We start from the raw sequence: 18,938 nt of genomic DNA, 5'->3' as shown, positions 1-18,938 counted from the left end.
TGATAAATTAGGAGTGTGAGATTAAAATACACACAAGACTATATATAAAATAGATAACCAACAAGGACCTACTGTATAGCACAGTGAACTACACTCAGTATTTTGTAATAACCTGTAAGGGAAAGGAATCTGAAAAAGATTGCGTGTGTGTGTGTGTGTGTGTGTGTGTGTGTGTAACTGAATCATTTTGCTGTTCACGGAAACTAACACAACGCTGTAAATCAACTGTACTTCAATTAAAAAATAAAGTATCTTTTGTAAAGTAGACCTTTACTTTTAAATTCTTAAGGACTCCCTTTTTAAAAGGGGAAGAACAAAAGCAGAAGGATTTCAAGAGAAGAAAGAGGTTAGCTTACTTGATGGGCATATGGCCCTCAAGACTTATTAGCATTTAAGCGGACGGAGTGGGTCTGCCTATATTTATATGCATTGTATCACCTGCCTTCACAGCTGAACTATCAGCAGAAAGTAGGCATCATGTACTGCAAAGCTGGACAGAGCACGGAAGAAGAGATGTACAACAATGAATCAGCCGGCCCAGCCTTTGAGGAATTCCTCCAGCTATTGGGAGAACGCGTTCGGCTCAAAGGATTTGAGAAGTATCGTGCGCAGCTTGACACCAAAAGTAAGAAATACTTATACCCTCCTACTAGGCATATTGTCCTCCTGCTGTGTTGATGTTCACCTGATAAGTTGCCTGTAAAACAACATGGCCACTTACTGTAGAAAACTGCTGGTGATGGGGGAGAGGAAGAAGCCAGGGAGGGAAGATGTGGCTCTAAAACAATTGAAGACCATAGTCAAAGTAGCTAGGATTGGACTTTTAAAAAAATAGTGTTATCAGAAATGGGGAAGGTAGAAAGCAGTGGATGGAGATCATGCAGAATTGCCCCTGGATAGTGTTGCACAAATTTCACTATATTTAGCTGAAAAACTCCTGCAACTTAAAACCATCTGGTTGCAAGCCCTAGAATTTTTGACTTTCACTAACTCATTTCATAATCCTTGTGCATATCTGTGTAGTCAGTCATTGTATGGTTTTTTTAATCATTTTTATATTTTAATATCTAGAGGTATTTTTATTTATTTCCTGTTATTATTGTCCATAGTCTAACTTAATCTCTAAGCAAATAGGCTTAGCTTTGATATTAGTTTGGCTCGTAAAATGTGTTGATTCAAAGCACAATAGTGCAGCAGTCTGCTTAGCTACAGCTCATGAACACAGAGGTTTGTCCCTTCCCATTCCCAGGTGGTTAATAAAAGAGTTATGTTCTCAAGTATCTAGAGTATGTTGACTTCTGCTATGCGTCTGAGTGAAGGCAATTTTAAATTTTATCTCAAAATCCATCCATAGACACCTGTGACCTGTTTTTCTTTGAGAGGGTCTTTGGATTAGCACATCTGTATTGCAGTCTATAGTAATCGCTCTGATTTTCTGTACAGGAAATTAAATAAGGAGTTGAGTCATGAAAACAGAAAAGCATTCATAAACTCTACTGCAGGGAAGAATTTCCTGTTGCCATGGTTTTGCTGTTGCCAACTTGGAAACGACATGCAGGAGAACCTATGAAAAACCATAAATAGCCTAGACTCTTAAATATTATTTTAACGTTCCAACTCTGCTTGCAGCTGCATAATGTGTTAAATCTCAATATGCCCTTAAAGTCTTTTTATCAAGATATTTTGACATTTCCTTTGTAATTCCTTCACGTTGTCCCGATTTGTTGTGTTATGGAAATTATCACCACAAAGAGCTATTAAAAGGGTCTGGGAAGAAAATGTAATTAGCGCCTTGATCCTGTCAATGAATGGCCAGATTGGGAGTTGGTAAGATTATTTATTATGTGTGTATTTACACGGTCCCAGCCATCTCTTGATGATGAAGGGCAATGTGAGAAATGTATAGCAAGGGCAGACTTAAGCAGTGTGGCCCTGAGTAAGGCAGTGGAATAAGCAAACTAAGCACTTTGCACATTTTGCTCCAATATGCCAGGAACTGCAAAGGCCTGGATCAGCAAACTGCCTCTAATGGCACATTTTTCAGTTATGTAATACATCCATCTGGGAAGGGTTCCTTTTCACTGAACTACTCTCCTTTAAGGCTCCGTGTAACCTTCTGAGGCATAGCTCCTGAGAAAGAGGGTTCAGTTTCCTTTTCTCTCCTTTCAGAGGGTCAAGTTTCCTAAAGGGAATGAAAAGTAGGAAAGTGTTTCCATTCTAAAGCCTGAAGAAGACAGTATGCATGTTTATCTCTCTTACTCCAAGCTAGAAGAGACCATTAGCCTCATCACATAAATGGGTATTAAACAATAACAGACCACAGAAATAGGGATCAACCAGCCTCTGCACTCTCCCCAGCAGCGTCCTACTGGCCAGGACACACCCAGAGGTGAGACTTTGTTCTATGTACTGTGAGATAAGCCCACCACATCTTACCTAATTTTATGCTGTGTTAAGAAACGCTTTCAATAAGATCTTTTTTTTTTTTTTTTTGCGGTACGCGGGCCTCTCACTGTTGTGGCCTCTCCCGTTGCGGAGCACAGGCTCCGGACGCGCAGGCTCAGTGGTCATGGCTCACAGGCCCAGCCGCTCCGCAGCTCGTGGGATCCTCCCGGACCGGGGCACGAACCCGTGTCCCCTGCATCGGCAGGCGGACTGTCAACCACTGCGCCACCAGGGAAGCCCTCAATGTGATCTTTAAAAAGAGAAAATGCTTTCCAGAACATGTGTTCCTAAAGGATCACTCTGTCTCCATATGACAGTGTAGTTGTCACTTGGATCTGTGGATTTGTAGTCTTCATCAAATTAAAATATTATTTGCCAAACTCATTTTTTAATTTTTCTGCACCTCCACCTTCTGAATCTCTAATTACTCATATATGAGGTCACTTACTAGTTGTGATTCGATTTTTAAACTTTTTTTCCCCTCTGTGCTTGTGTTTGGATAATTCCAATGAATGCATTTAAGGCACTGTATTTTTCTTTTCTTCCATAGTGTCTTAATCTGCTATTATCCAATCTAGTGAAATTTTCATTTCAGATATTGTGATTTTCAGGTCCAGAAGTTGCATTTGGGTTTTCTTTTCTTTTTTTTGTGGGGGGGGGGCGTTCTCTTTTCTTATATTTTCCATATTATTCTCATTAGGTTCATGTCCTCCTTTAATCCTTGAGCGTATTTATAATAGCTGTTTGAAAGTCTTTGTGTGCTAATTCCATCATCCCTGTCATCTGGGGTCTCCCTTTAACAGATTTTCTCCTGTTTTTGAGTTACGTTTTACTGCTTCATCTGTCTGGTTATTTTTGATTGGATAGTGGACATTGTGAATGTTTCTTCATTGAGGACCTGGATTTTGTTGTCTTCTTTAAAGAGTGTCGTTTTATTTTGGTGGGCAATTAATTTAATTATAGAACAACTTGATCTTTATGAATCTTGTTCTTAGGCTTTTTTAAAGCATACCTAGAGTAGCCTTTACTCTCTGGCTAATTTAGCCCTCCTGCTAAGGCACCTGAATACCAGCATATTCAGTGAGGTATCTCTGCTGTGGTCAGTCAGAAGTTGAATGACTTCTACCCCTGTGTGAACTTTGAGAATGGTTTGGCTGACAAATCTCTGGTAGTTGTTATTTCCCCAATAGTTTTTCTTTTCTTTTCTTTTCTTTTTTTTTTTAACTGAGATATGATTGACATATAACACTGTATTAGTTTTGGGTGTACAACATAATGATTCAGTATTTGTATATATCCCGAAATGATCACCAAAATAAGTCTAGTTAACATCTGTCACCATACCTAGTTACACAATTTTATTTTCTTACGATGAGAACCTGTAAGATCTACTCTCTCAGCAACTTTCATTTACGAAATAGTGTTATTAACTGTAGTCACCATGATGTACCTTACCTGAATGTTTTTTCTTTCCCTGGCTTTTGGAACCTCACTCTATGCTTGTGCAGCTTAATATTCAGCCCAAGACTCAAGGGAACCCCTGTGTAGATTTCCGAGCCTTTTCACCGTGTGGTTTCCTCTTCTTTGGTATTCTGCCCAGCAAGTATCAGCCGCCTCAACCTTCCAGACCTCCAGCATGCTCTGGCTCCCCTCTTCAGATCCCTGCTCTGTGCCGTTGTTTGGAAAGTACTTCCAGGTAGAAAGCTGGGTGGGGATCACAGGGCTCACCTTCTGTGATACTTTTTTCTCAGGGAACACTATCCAATGCTGCCTATTGTAAAATGTCTGAAAAAAGGTTGTTTCAGGTATTTTGTCTATTTTTCTATTTATTTCCAATGGGAGAGCAGGTCCTCTACCAAGTGCTGTTATGGCCAGAAGTAGAAGTCTTAGACACTTGTTACGTGTCATCTCATTTAATCCCCACAAACTCTGCTAGATGCCAGTTATCCCCATTTTACAGAATTGGCTTCTTTAGATCAACTAACGCGCCCAAGGTTAGGCAGCTAGTAAGCATTAAGGAGGGAGAACAGGTCCTAGTGTTACGGTTAATGACGTGTTTAGAGAAAGCGTAAATGTAGAATTAGGTACAGTGAAGCCCGCAGAGCTCTGCCTTGTGGCTGTATCTTCCCCTCTCTCGAGCCCTTGAGCTAAAAATACTCAAGCCGTCTCATGAGACAGCTCCACTTGTCATGTATTATAATTATATTCAGATTTTAGTACTTCAGTAAAGGAGGAAGAGGCTCAGGAAAGGAAGGATTGATGGAACTGTCAAACCATTTCTTCTTTTTCCCAGTGTTCCATACAAAGTCCAGTTTCCATCTCAGAAATAAGGACTTCTAGCAAACAAGCTACAGGTGTGTCAGGGGTTGGAACAGTTCTGCAATGAAGAAACTTTCAGGAGTAAATTTTTTTCTCCTTTTTTTGTTTCATTATTTGGATGGCATAACCTCTAGATAATTACCATCCCCTCACACTACAGTAAATATGAAAATAAGCTTCCCACCAAGCAGTTTATTATTTGAAAGCTGGAGACCACCCTCATTTTAAGCTGTGTGTATGGATTATTATTGGGGAAATTATTTCCCGAATGAAGCATGTTTGTCAAGTCAGCACATAAGAGACTTAGAAACCCTTTGAAAAGCATTCCTTCAAAGCTCTGCCTTCTTTGATTTGCCACAATATTAGTGAATGCTTGTTGCTTCCCCCATTTTTCAGCAGTATTATAAAGATCGTTGAGGGCTTCCCTGGCGGCGCAGTGGTTGAGAGTCTGCCTGCCGATGCAGGGGACACGGGTTCGTGCCCCGGTCTGGGAAGATCCCACATGCCGCAGAGTGGCTGGGCCCGTAAGCCATGGCCGCTGAGCCTGCGCGTCTGGAGCCTGTGCTCCGCAACGGGAGAGGCCACAACAGTACGAGGCCCGCGTATCGCCAAAAAAAAAAAAAAATCATTGAGATTCACGGTCTTAGAGGAGATGGAAGACTTTTCATAAAGAAAATAAATCCTTTATTTGGAATATTTAACCTTTGATAAAGAAGGGAGTAAAACTAGCATTATTTAAATGTTTCACACATGCAAAGGACTGTTTGGAGTTCTAGAGACTGATGAATGAAGAAGAGTTTTCTTTTTTCATCTCCTGAACTTTAAACTGTGTTATAGTGTAAGGTTTTTCCTTTGAGTGTTACTGAGATGCAGTTGGCAAAGAAATTAAAATATGTAAAAGGCCCTATTTAAGGCAGCTACACTTTTTATCTCAACTGCACAAAATTCTAAGTTCTGATCAACACATTTCTTGAGCATCTTTTATGGGCTAGTACTTTCATATGCATTGTTTCAATCCTCAGAACAGTGAGAAGAATATCGAGGGGCGGGGGGTGGAGAAGTGAAGTGACTTGTTTGTGGTCATTTAGTAAATGATGCTGGAGGTATTGGAATTCAGGTCTTCTTACTTCCAGGTGGGAATCCAGGTAATTGCAGGTATCTTGCAAAGTGCTCAGTAGGTAGAAAATAGTAGTGACTGATTCCTAAGTACCTGTCCCACATCATCGCTTATCCTTTTCTCACCATATGTTAGTGATTTTAAGAAGCCTTCAGTCCTGGGCACATACACATGCATACTTGCACGTTCCCTGAACTGACACAGTATGAATTCTCCTGTCATGGCAAAGGGTGGTATTACAAACTCTCCTTGATCCCTTCCTCAGTGAAGTAAAGTAACCTACCTCCTGACCATGGTTAAAGGTACACTGAAAAAACATGAGTAAATATGGTAGATGCCAGAGAAGGTGGGATTCTCAACTTCCCCAAATACTTTGTTACTGCGTGTGTGAAATAGTACTACAAGGAGGCGTGAACAGTACTACAAGAGGTGTGCCATCCAGTGTTCCAGATGTTAATACTTGTCCCCGGCTGTGCTTCTGAGCATTGACCTCTGCATCCCCAGACCCGGAGGCAAGCTTTCATAGAAGGGAGATCTGGGGTCTTAAACGGATGGCCCTCAGCAGCCAGCTGACTATTGTAGGATTTCAAGCTATGGATAATAATCAGATCCGCAACCTGTCTGCGATTTTGTTCTGCCTTTGATGTGTTCTGTAGTGGTGAGGACGTTCATAAGCTGAGCTTAAGCTTTCTTCATTCTGTTGACTTTATTAGTCTACGTGCAATTAGGTCATGAAATTGCTTTTCTCTTTGTATTCATAAATATTTAAAACTAGGAACTTCCCCAAAATCAAATTGCTTAGGCTTGATCCTTTATCTAGCTTTTCTGAAGTCGAACGTATCTGTTAGTGACCAGGAAGTGGTTACATAAAAATCGAATTACTTTTTCCGGATTCAGATTCCTACACATCCACCTTTATCATCCAAGTTTTATTCCCCTTAAAGCAAAAGAGTTGAGCCAGGAGAAGTCAAGGATGAATATGACATTGACCGGATCTGAAACTGCTTCTACAAACTTATTAACCTATTCATACCATCTTCAAATAGAAGTGCCTAATGTAGGGTATTATCACTTATCGACACCTTTTCAAAGCAGCTGACAAGAATATTCTCATCATTCCTCAATTATTCAGTGTCTTCTTATCATCTAGTTTGAATATTAGAAATTTTATTTTCTATGACTTAGTGTAGAGGGCTGAACTTATTAGTGGATATACACCATTCGCTGGTAGTATAATTTGGAGGCAAATCACATGATTATCAAGATGACCTATAAGATGCCCAAATTTATTTTTTAACTTTTAAAGCTCCATACAAATAGGAAGGAGCATTATCTTCTTTTTATCCCTCTTCTATAAACATACTGTTCCCCTTAGAAATCACTCAGTATATACTCTTTTCAACCAGAGAAAAAAAGATTTTTGTCATTTTCCCAATGGTCATCTTCCTGATTTTCATTCTGTTAAGTATTTCATGGTCTCAAGGTCACTAAAATAATAATAATAACAACACTAAATGCCTTATTCTTCAGAGAATATAACAAACATTCAGTTTCCATTCTCTCTGGTAAAGTTTAGCAATTCTATTATGTACAGTAATTTCAGGATTTTGGAATTCCTTTCTGAGAAGAAAGGAAAATTTCATTGTTTTGGCCCTAGTTTCATGTCTGAAACTTTTGAAACTGTTTCCAGACTGTTTAAAATTATCAGCAAAGCTGAGGTTTTCAGAGGTCCCTAGAAGAAGACTGGTCATGCAGCATCCATTGTATGAAATGAGGCAAGCGTCGGAAAGAGAGAAAGGACAGGAAATAGAAAACAAATTATCTTCAGGGTTGTCTTCATTTTTCTTTCCTGGTAGTAATGCCTTTAGAATTAGAAAGACATATAAAGCAAAATGTAGTAAATGAACACTGGATGATAATTTGTTTTCTAGTTCATTAACTTTGCTTTAAATTGACTTGAAACACACGTAAGTACTCATCACAGCTGACACATTGACTTGAAAGTTGTAAAATGTGCGAATCAGTTCTAGAGGTATTTATAGCAAGGGTCCTTAACAATAGAAACCTTCTTCATACTCAAGATCTGTCTTAAGTAGGTCAATGATTTATTGCAGTTGTATTTTTTTGTGGTAATCGTCATTAACATTTAGAAGATATTTTTCTTGGGGCTTTACGTGTTGGTACGTATCTTTGCAGTTTTTCAAAAGTAGTCTTTGCTTTATTCTACATTTATCTTGTTTTTAAAACCCTTTGTGTTTTATGCCCTCTTCAAAATTAAGATCCAGGGTTGAAACTCAGGGCTCTAGAACATCTTAACAGGTCTCTGCAAACCTCCCTTATGGTCTATTCTTGGAGCAGCGCCTAAGGGCAGTGCAGCTACTGCATTAGAGTCCCCTGGGGGTGTTTATTAAAATAGATTCTTCTGCCCAGCCCCACACCTACGGAGCAGTATTTCTGGGAGTGGAGGATGGGAAGCTGCCTTTTAAGCGGCTTCCCAGCGGATTCCATGCACACTCCAGTTTGAGAACTACTGCCTTTCGGTACATGCCAGAGGCTGTCTTGCAGCGTCATTCTCTAAAATGCGGTAAAGTGTTTGCTCCTTAGCAATATGGTTGGTGGAGGATTGAGTTTACCCAAAATGAATGCATTTCTGTTCATTTTGCCGCCTGTAAGTCCAGGTCCTAATCTAAAGATATTCCCCTTCAATTGGACAGTTAATAATTCTCTTTGGTTTCCAGGTATTTATGAGCACGTTGATTTGTTAATGATTAAGGGGGTCGAGGTTGTTTTTCTCCTTAAGGAAGGTGAGAACAGAACACACTCAGTCTTAAATTGTTGGACATTGCTGTAATACCTTTGTTATTCATCGTTACAGTCTTGTTAAGTTTCCATCTATTTGTTAAGAACAAAACGGTTCTCTTGCTTGAGTCAGAAGTATTGGAAAAAAATGTTCTGAACTTCAAGTCTGTGGACGGAATTCAGGGGTCTGTGATCTTGGATGGGAAGTAATTTTACATTTATCTTCACTGACCCCTAATTGAAATTTAGCATTTCCTTCAGTTATGAATGTAGGCAACACACCACAGTAGTATAAGCTCTACCTGTGATTCTATCACCAGTAGAAAGCATAGGTATTTTCATACTATATTGTTTGTTGTTGGAAGTATGTCAAGATACTGCTTATGCACTTCACTATGTCAGAATTATAGTAGTTATTAGACCAACTGCTCAAACTTATTATATAAATCTTATGCTATTATATCATTTTAAAATTGTTTTGATAGTGGTATTTTTCAGTCTGTTGATTTCTGTTGAAATCTTATGTATTTTATGTTATGCATTTACAAATATTATTCTCAGAAGGAATCCAAAGGCTTCACCGGACTGCCAAGGGGGGGATTGGGTACAAAAAATGGGTAAGAACTCCTATACTGTGTCTTGTCTTAGGATGTCTTCATCCTAAACCATTTCCCTTTTTCTTTTTTTGAGCTCCATCTCTTAAACGAACTATTTTTCCTATTGTTACAGTTGTCTCATGTATTTTTTTTTTTTTTTACTGTAGCTGATTCCACTGGAACCCATTCTCTGTACACAACATACAAAGACTATGAGATCATGTTCCATGTTTCTACCATGCTGCCATACACACCTAACAACAAGCAGCAGGTAAGAGATCCTTGTGTTATCTGTGGGTTTTTTTGCCCTTGTTTCATTTCCCCCAGAAGCCTAAGTGGCAAGTTTATAAAATCTTAAACCAGAATTTAATGTTGCACCTGTCACAGCAGCAGGAAGCTTTGTACTTTGTGGAAGTAAGGAATAGCAAATGAGCTGAAAACAAATGAAGAGACACAAATTCTGGGTTAACAGCCAGCTGGATGGCTTTGTGAATTAATCATTTGCTTCTCACCCACGAGAATTGAGGTTTTCCTGAAATCTGAAAAGAACAAGTTGAAATCATGGTGATTAGATGACTCTGCAGGGTTGCAAAGAACACATATGAGTGGGTGAAATTTCATCTCAAGAGGCCAGTGTACAAAGCAGGAAAGTACTGATGTTTCATTTCAAATTTCAAAGGAGGTTTCCTCCACTAACTTGGAGAAAAATCAGAATGTCGATGGGGGCTCAGGAAAATGTTTTTTCTTGATGTGTTCTTCAGGGGACAACATAAGTAACAATTGCATTTGTGTACCTCTTGTGTACCTCATACACAGAGTTTCTTTTAAAAAGATCTAAAAGCACAAGGCCTAGTACTAAAGTGTAGTCTGTGAGATGATAAAATGCGAAAACTAAGAAATGGCAGATGGTTACAGAGCAAGATGGAAATGGTACTGTTTTAAAGAGTATGTGGTGGTAGTTGTTTTTAAAAAATGTTTTAAAACAAATGATACCAAACTGAAACTTAAAAGAACCAGAGAACTCACAGACTCTCCTTTCAGTAGCTGTTACAAACACAGCAGTCTAGTATCACTTCTGACCTTAAAACGGACATAGATTTTCTTATTGTCAGCTGTTGTACTAACAGAACACAGGGCCAGCTGCAGAATGAATCACATCCTCTTTCACAGAATTTAACAAAATATGGATCGAATCTGAACACATCGTCACTTTAGGTTTGATTACATCACACATCTCAGTAACAAAATCTTGCCTCTTACGATTACCAAAGCAATCAAAACATAGGAAGCAAAGCAATGAATCAGCTATAAATCTGAAATAAACCTATTTTAAGATAAATTCCCCTATCTGGAGTTTGTTGACAGTTTGTTTTATGCAAATTCCAAGTTCTAGACTTTTGAGAGGAAAATACCCTGCTAAGAAAAATATACTAAACTCACTCTGACCAGACAGTAGAGAGAATTTAAGAACATCAACAAATGATCTTTAAAGGGGAGATGAAGGCTTATTCTACCTGATTGCTCAGCAGAGAAAGGTAACATGTGGGGGAATGGGGGTAAAAAATTTGGTAACAAAACTCAATTGTATATCCAGCTAAATGAATCAAAGGGCTGAGCTGAGTGAGTTGGCATTTAAGTGGACATCCATCCAAATTATTTAATTTGGGGTCCAATCAAGGCAAAAGTATTATGGTCCTGAATCAGAGTGAAAGAATAATTCGTATTCTACATATTGAGAAATTTAAAATTCTCTAGTTAAAGAATTTATTTCTTCTACATAGATTATGTTATGCTTGGAAAACCCAGAAAGAACGTGTCTTTCAAAATCTTTTTTGCAGAAATTGGTTTATAAATACTGTCTTTTTTTTCATTATATATAATGTGAGATGGATAGGTTTATTTCTATTTGGGTCCTTTAGTAAGACAGTAACACTACATATCAGGCCATATTTTGAAGGAAGAATGACATTGTATCAAAAAGACAATGGCATCTATGCAGGCATGACATATACATAGATTGTATTTGAGCTTGATAGGTTCAAGGTTCTGAGGAGATTAATAATCTTTGATGATGGGTATATTTTATATAGCAATCAATACAGAGCAGCCTTTATTTTTGTAACATCTGATAATATTGCATGTTTAGAAATGAAGTACACAGCCTCATTAGAAGATCATTTGGGATGCTTTAAAATTCCTAAGGTTAAAAGTACATTTCCTGAACATTCTAACTCCCAATTCTCAACCCTAATCTAATAGGCTGTTGTTTCTCCCAGCTGGCAGCCAATACTCAGTCACTGATTTTACTGATACGTAATCTGTGTAAGGTAAAGTCACTGGAGAATTTTTTTTTAAAGGTTTATAAATACAAGCTTATGTCTAATAGATAGTTTATATAAATGTCATGTTTAGTTGTTTTCCTCCTGGTAGGAGCCTCCACGTAATAAATATGAGTAATACAAATTTTGTTCAGTTTTTCTTCACATGATTGAGTTAAACTCCCTAATAACCCCTTTCTAGAGAGGCGCTGAGCTAGGATGATTTGGAGTGCCTGAATTTGAAAGCTACCTTTCCAAAACACCGTTTAACGTGAAACAGAAGGTGGTCTTAAGCAGCTTTCACTGTAATTAAAGACGCTATTTAAACCTGAAATTTAACCTGCTTTAAAACAGTTAGAACGTTTTGGAATATTATTAATTTCTGTATTCCCAGCTTGTGCCATAAAAAGTATTATCAGAAAACACCTTAGCCACATTTCTTTAAATGAAGCTAATTAAATCAGAACATAAATTGCGTTGTAATTACTTTAGCCGTTCTCATCTTTAAAAAATATTCCCTATGGCAAGTTTCTTACATGAAAATGGAACAAAACTGTTGTTATGGAAACTGAAGATTTGGAGATGCTGGGACTTGGCGTAATATGCTAGAGATTAGTTAGATCTATTTGAATGGACTGTGTGTTTTATGCAAATTTCTGAATATTCATTTCCATATTCTTCCTTGGAGGGAATGATAAGACCGGCTAAAATATTGGCAATAACTGTGTAGGTTACCTCCCCTAATATGTACTGATTAATAATGAATGTTTTAAATACAGTTACATAAGGGAATCGGGGAGTTACAAGCAGAGCGTTGTCATTTATGTCACTTGCTTATGTTTTCTTTTAGCTCCTACGGAAGCGGCACATTGGAAACGATATCGTAACAATTGTTTTCCAAGAGCCTGGAGCACAGCCATTCAGCCCAAAAAACATCCGATCCCACTTTCAGCACGTTTTCGTCATTGTCAGGGTTCACAACCCCTGCACTGACAGTGTCTGTTACAGGTACTGGCTCCAGAGGTGGCTGGATGGGCATTGGTGCGCGGTCACATCGAAGGCCCCCTCCAGCTCTGCTTTCTGAAGTTGCAGTGGGAAGTCTATTGCTATTTATTTCTGTCTTTAAACTATGCTTGCGGATGGCTGAATTCACAGGATGACGTAACCTGATGGCATTGACATTCCCCAGACGTGTTGGTTAGACACCTGCCGTTTCCATTTGCACCTCCTTCTTAGGTGGCATCCTTCATCCATGCCATCTGGACACCAGCTAATTACTCATGCTGCTAATTATATTTTGCTTTCGCCATGCCAAAAGCAGAGAAGAATGATCATAATAAGTAGGGAAGAGGAGTTTAATTTTTTTTAAATTATTATTATTATTTTTTAAAAGCCCAAACCCTTGCTTAGGGCTGACTTGATTACCTCTAACATTTCTGACTGCAATCTTAGGGGTATTTCTATGCTTTGTTAAGCATTTGGTGGAATGGTTTCAGTGTCCCTCGTTGACCTAGTCTCATGAGTATCAGAATTCAAGCATCTACCTGCAGAGGCCTCTGCAAGAATCCTGGAGAGGGTTGGTGTTGAAGAGGGTACGAACCTGTGACGCTGTGTTGACATGAGTGTAGTGCCAAGAAGATGTGCGCGGATGTTCTAGCATTAGTAAGATGTCCTAATAGGAATCTATCCTTTCAAAATATGAAAGATTGTCGTATCTTTCCATCCCTAAAATTTAGAAGACAAGGCTTTGTTAATTTTGGATTTTTGTTTTTGAATTAACAGAGCCACCTACACAGAAAGTGGCCAGTGCAGACTGATAATTGGTTTATTGTGAGATCTACAACTGTCTAATCCCTAGGTGTAATGCAGGTTAAATATAGGAGAACGAGCAAGTTCAGGGAACAAAACAAGTCAAGGTTACATTGGACTCCTGCTGACTGCCATCATCCTTGCCCATTCCACAGTAACTACGTATGATGAGCTCTAATTAGAAGCCCAGCTCTGATCTAGGCACCTTATTTGTGTTACCTCATTTAATTTTTTTTTAAATTATTTTATTTACTTATTTATTTTTGGCTGCGTTGGGTCTTTGTTGCTGCACGCGGGCTTTCTCTGGTTGTGGCAAGTGGGGGCTACTCTTCGTTGCGGTGCACGGGCTTCTCATTGCGGTGGCTTCTCTTGTTGCGGAGCACAGGCTCTAGGCACGCGGGCTTCAGTAGCTGTGGCATGCGGGCTCAGTAGTCGTGGCTCTTGGGCTCTACAGTGCCGGCTCAGTAGTTACAGCACACAGGCTTAGTTGCTCCGCAGCATGTGGGATCTTTCTGGACCAGGGCTCGAACCTGTGTCCCCTGCATTGGCAGGTGGATTCTTAACCACTGTGCCACCAGGGAAGCCCTCATTTAATTTTTAAAACCTCTGAGGTAGGTGCTGTTTTAATCCCTCTTTTCAGATGAGGAAATTTAAGCACTTGGGGGTAAGGTAACTTACCCGAGGTCGGCTGCTACTGGGTGGAGTTTAGATTTGAATGTACCAAGTCTGATTTTAGAGCCCAGTCTCTTAATGGCTCTGCCATGCTGTCTTCCTCCATGCCATGTGCAATAGGGGTCTTTGTTGCCCCTGCTGCTGACGTACTAGCTATTCCTGAACTTCTCGGGTGCCAATATGAAAACCCCAGACCAGGGAGTTCTGTAGCTTCCTAGACTCAGTGGGTGGAAACTCAAACAAAGGAAACCTAGATCTGAAGCTTTTTCTCAAGAATATGGTCTCCAAAAGCTGCTTTATTTAGGTGTAGAAGGAAAGAATTAGTGCAGAACATTTGACTGTAATTGGGGTGGATAACTATTTGCATTTAGAAAATACCCCAAGTAATTGAAATGTTCTATGTACTGGATTCGGGCAAAGGATTTCATACTACTTTGTAGATAGAAAACTAAATCCTTTTTGCAGTGGTCACTAGGAAGTTTGGGGAGTGGAAAGCTATGTACTTTCTTTTAAAAAGAGATTCTTCTTTTAAAGGTGTTTGTCTAAATAAAGTGCTGTCCAATAGAAATATAATGCAAGTCACATATCAATTTTATATTTTCCAATAGCCATATTTTTAAAGTAACAAGAAATAGATAAAATTAATTTTAACAATATGTTTTTGACCCAATAGTATATTTTATTTACCTGATATATCCGAATATTATTGTTTCAACACGTAATTTTTAAATTTTAAAAATTACTGAGATAGGGCTTCCCTGGTGGCGCAGTGGTTAAAAGTCCGCCTGCCGATGCAGGGGACACGGGTTCGTGCCCCGGTCTGGGAAGATCCCACATGCCGCGGAGCGGCTGGGCCCGTGAGCCATGGCCGCTGAGCCTGCGCGTCCGGAGCCTGTGCTCCGCAACGGGAGAGGCCACAACAGTGAGAGGCCCGCGTACCGCAAAAAAAAAAAAAAAAAAAAATTACTGAGATATCTGACGTAGTTTTGGACGAAGACTTTGAAATCTGGAGTGCATTTCTGACTTACAGCTCATCTCAGGATGCTCAATTTTCATTGGAAATAATCTGTATTTAGATTTCATACAATTTGCAATTGGAGAAGTAGATTCATAATAGCTTATTGCAAACGTACTTTTTAAGTATGTCTCCCTCTCCTTCAAAGACTTTTGAAAAACTGAATCGAGTGTCAGTTTTTAAAATTTAATGTGATTTAATACTCTTTGGTCATACTAGCCACATTTCCAGTACTCGGTAGCCACTGAAGTATGGCCAGTGCAAGTCTAAATAGACTGATAGGAGCAAAGGTGTCTGAACCTTCTTAATTACTTGGCTGGATGAGTAAGTGATATCTGTTTTATTCTTTTCAAACCCTCCTTCCCAGCCTGAAACTCATGATTTTTGCTCTCTCTCTTTCTTATTTTTAATCTCTTACCTGGAGAGCCCATCTTCTTAAGCCCACCTTGTGATGCTGGGAACCTTTGCAGGGGGACACTGGACACCCCTGCTCACAAGACATGGGCTAGTCTGGAATTTCCCTAGTTGCCAAGCTTACTTGAAGACCCAGTGCACTGTGATTTTTGGAACTAAAGTAGTGATCTTTTCCTATTATAAACTTTGTGTACATGAATTTTTCTCAGTCCTTCTTAAACTCAAGTAGGTTTGTTTCCTGGGGTATGTGGTGATGCCAGGAGATGTTTAAAGGCCCAGAATAACTAGGGTACCTCTCTTGTAGTCTTTAATGCTTGGGGGAAGGGATGTTTATTTTCATGAGAAAATAAATGTATTATGAAGTAGAATGGAAAATTTGTATCAATTTTAAGATACAGTGTGGGTCTTCAAAGAGTTTTCATACCTGTGGCTTTTCTCATACATTGGCCCCTCCCCGAACTATTAGAGATGTGAATTTACAGGCCTCTATCATTAGGGATACTCTGGTGGGAAAGCTTAGAGATGCATTTAATTTGTACAAATTATATTTAAATCTCATTTATCTCCAAGAGGTGTAGTTAGAATAATTCAAAGCCTTTTCATCATTTAAAATCTCTTGTTCCCACTTTCTCCACTGTGAACACTCACTTTTATTTACTGACGTCTACTTGGTGCCCAAAGTGTGGAAAGTTATTTCCTCAAAGGAATGTCTTGCTCTAATTGTGTAGAGAATTGTGGGGTCAGTACAGGCTAAAGATATAAAGAACATTTAACTGAGAAAATGGGATTCGGCGTGTGTTTTGAAGCACAGATGGTGGAATTCAGTGGCAAAATGAGAATAATTCTGTGAGTCCAGGGGTGGAAAGTGGTATAGATGAACACGTAGACACAGGAAGGAAAGTGGACAGTACAGTAAGAAGGCTATGCTGTCAGAGAGATGAGTGGGCGGTGGAAGCCCTTGGAATGCTCGGCCAGCCAGTAACACTGTATAAATAGTTCTAGGAAAATTTACTCACCGTCACCGTGCGAGGAAATTTATATACAGAAACACAGATTTAGGCTTTATTGTCATTCATTTATTTTTCACTAGTTCTTTACAGTCCTTATCAGAATATACTAGGCACCATTCTAGGCTCTGGGATTCAACGGGGGAACAAAGTGACAAAAATCCCTGTAGTGAATATGGAAATGAGGCTCTGAAATAATGTGTGTTGTATCACCCTCGGAACTAGAAAGTTTATACAGGAAAAACTGACTAGTTTAAGTTAATGCCAGAGGCCAGGTAACCTTGAAGAGTAGACCTAGCCAAGAACTCAGAAATGAATCACTACGTCTGTGTACAAAAGCTTACTATGCCCATACCTGATAAGAGGACCCTGTGGTCTCTATTAGTTTACTTGTATCATTACAAAGAGCTTAATCGTCTGGTTTCAGTTGATAGAGCAGATTAGAAGCAACAAATCAAAAAGATGAGCCGTTTAGTGGCAAGGATGTACTGAAAGCATCAATAAGTGATTACCAGTAAGGGAGATGTAGAAAAACGATTCACATTAAAGGTACAAATTCAATAAGCATAGCAGTCTGGGGTCACTTGGTTTGGGACCAAACAACCAAATATCCATCACTCACCCCGAGGGCCTCACTTTGTAAAAACATGGTGCAAAAACTTTGTCACCATTTTTTTTAACAGGTAATAAATTAATGGATCTAGGCATTGATCATCAAAGGCTGCAAACATCATAAAAAGAGATAAATGCGTGTCTCATAATGGAAGAATACAACCGCATCTCGAAATTAGTCTTATCCTCTCTTCCCAAAATTGAATGTGAATCCAATCAAACCTCTAGAGAGGCCAGGAAATACAAAAGACCAAAGAACATGTTTGTATTCAGCAAAATTCAGGCTCTGGACTGTGTGACACATAGCCCAGTTTCTTCAACAAATAAATTGCAAGAAATAAAAGAGAAGTGAAGTAAGAGAAGTGGAGGGGCATTAACAGAATATAAAAATTTAAGATAAAGTTAATTAATTGTAATGTATGGGCCTTATTTGGATTCATTTCAGACAGACTATCTAAAAATCTTAGGACATCTTAAACAATTGAAAGATAGAACTTTGATTCACTCTATGATGAAATTAAAGAATTATTGTTCATTTCAAAACTAGTAGAGTAGTAAGTGGTTTTTATAAAGACTGTCTTCAAAAACATGTTAAATTGTGGTCAGTAACTATGTTTGGGAAGGTAGATATATATGTCACTCCTCTCAGAAAGACTTCTGTGTTCAGTGGTTAAGATGTAATAAATGTTGAAAGGAGTTAGTGTGAGGTAGTATAAAAAGTACCTGGAATCAGACCAGACAGTTAAACATATCAGATTTTAAATTTCCCTTTCTGTTCAATGGAAGGTGGCTTGACATCTACCTGAAATCCCATAAGTAAAGTATCTGGTCTAGGCAGGGAGTGTTGTGTATGCACATTAAATGACCATGCCTTTTTCTTCTTTTCTCCTCTTGAATAAAAATAAATAAATATGCAAGCTTCAACCAGGAAGAAAAATAACGAAGGTGGAAATTTCTTTCAGAAAGTCTATTCCAAGCCATCATTAATCAGCATCCCTATTGTCCCATGTAGCTGACTTTTCTAACACAAAACTCTGAATGTGTCACTCTTTGTGCTTAAAACCATTTAGGGCAACTTTTTTTTTTTTTTTTTGCGGCACGCGGGCCTCTCACTGTTGTGGCCTCTCCCGTTGCGGAGCGCAGGCTCCGGACACACAGGCTCAGCGGCCATGGCTCACGGGCCCAGCCGCTCCGCGGCATGTGGGATCTTCCCGGACCAGGGCATGAACCCGCGTCCCCTGCATCGGCAGGCGGACTCTCAACCACTGCGCCACCAGGGAAGCCCCATTTGGGGCAACTTTGAGACTCCCCAGCATAGCCTCCTTCATGGAGCCCTTCAGGTCTGGCCTCTCTTGTCCCTCGGCGTCCACTGGCACCTCTCCCAGTCCTCCCCCCAGCATAGAGCTACTTACAGCCCCTCCTGTCTGCACATGCCGCTCTCTGGGCAAGAATGCCTCTTCTCACACACCCCTGCCACTTTCATCCAATGAACACCTGCTCTTCTTTTCTCTGGGAGTGCTCCCCTGACCTCCCAGGACTGGATAAAGTGCCGGCCGTTCGGAAGTGTTTCCAGTAGCACGCTACACCTCCCTAGGAGAGCACTCACACCACGAGCGGTAGCCCCACCAGGCTTTGAGCTTCTGCAGGGCTGAGCCTGTGATGTCTCATCCTTGGTCCTGGCGTATAGTCGGTGCCCAGTGAGTGCTGGTGATTGAAGACTATTAGAAGTGGAGAGGCCCCAAGAGGGAACAGTGAGCACACATTTGTTCTGCCACTCATCTTTCCTGTCCTTTGCCAAGGTCTGCTTTCTTGGAA

The 18,938-nt window shown here is 39.7% G+C and overlaps 1 protein-coding gene across 8 annotated transcripts in view; it reads left to right on the top strand.

Annotated features, from left to right (window-relative positions):
- The window catches only part of SIPA1L1 (signal induced proliferation associated 1 like 1), a 198,321-nt gene that overhangs the window by 94,148 nt on the left and 85,235 nt on the right, over positions 1-18,938 (top strand). For all 8 annotated transcript variants that reach the window (XM_060140055.1, XM_060140048.1, XM_060140026.1 and 5 more), the window contains exons 5-7: positions 451-625; positions 9,444-9,547; positions 12,445-12,602. In XM_060140055.1, coding sequence (XP_059996038.1) covers positions 451-625; positions 9,444-9,547; positions 12,445-12,602 — 437 coding nt within the window. The remainder of the gene's footprint in view (positions 1-450; positions 626-9,443; positions 9,548-12,444; positions 12,603-18,938) is intronic.

The sequence above is a fragment of the Lagenorhynchus albirostris genome, chromosome 1, assembly GCF_949774975.1.
Source record: "Lagenorhynchus albirostris chromosome 1, mLagAlb1.1, whole genome shotgun sequence".
Lineage (NCBI taxonomy): Eukaryota > Metazoa > Chordata > Mammalia > Artiodactyla > Delphinidae > Lagenorhynchus > Lagenorhynchus albirostris.
The sequence above is the reverse complement of the archived record's forward strand: the minus strand, read 5'-3'. Positions and strand labels throughout refer to the sequence as shown.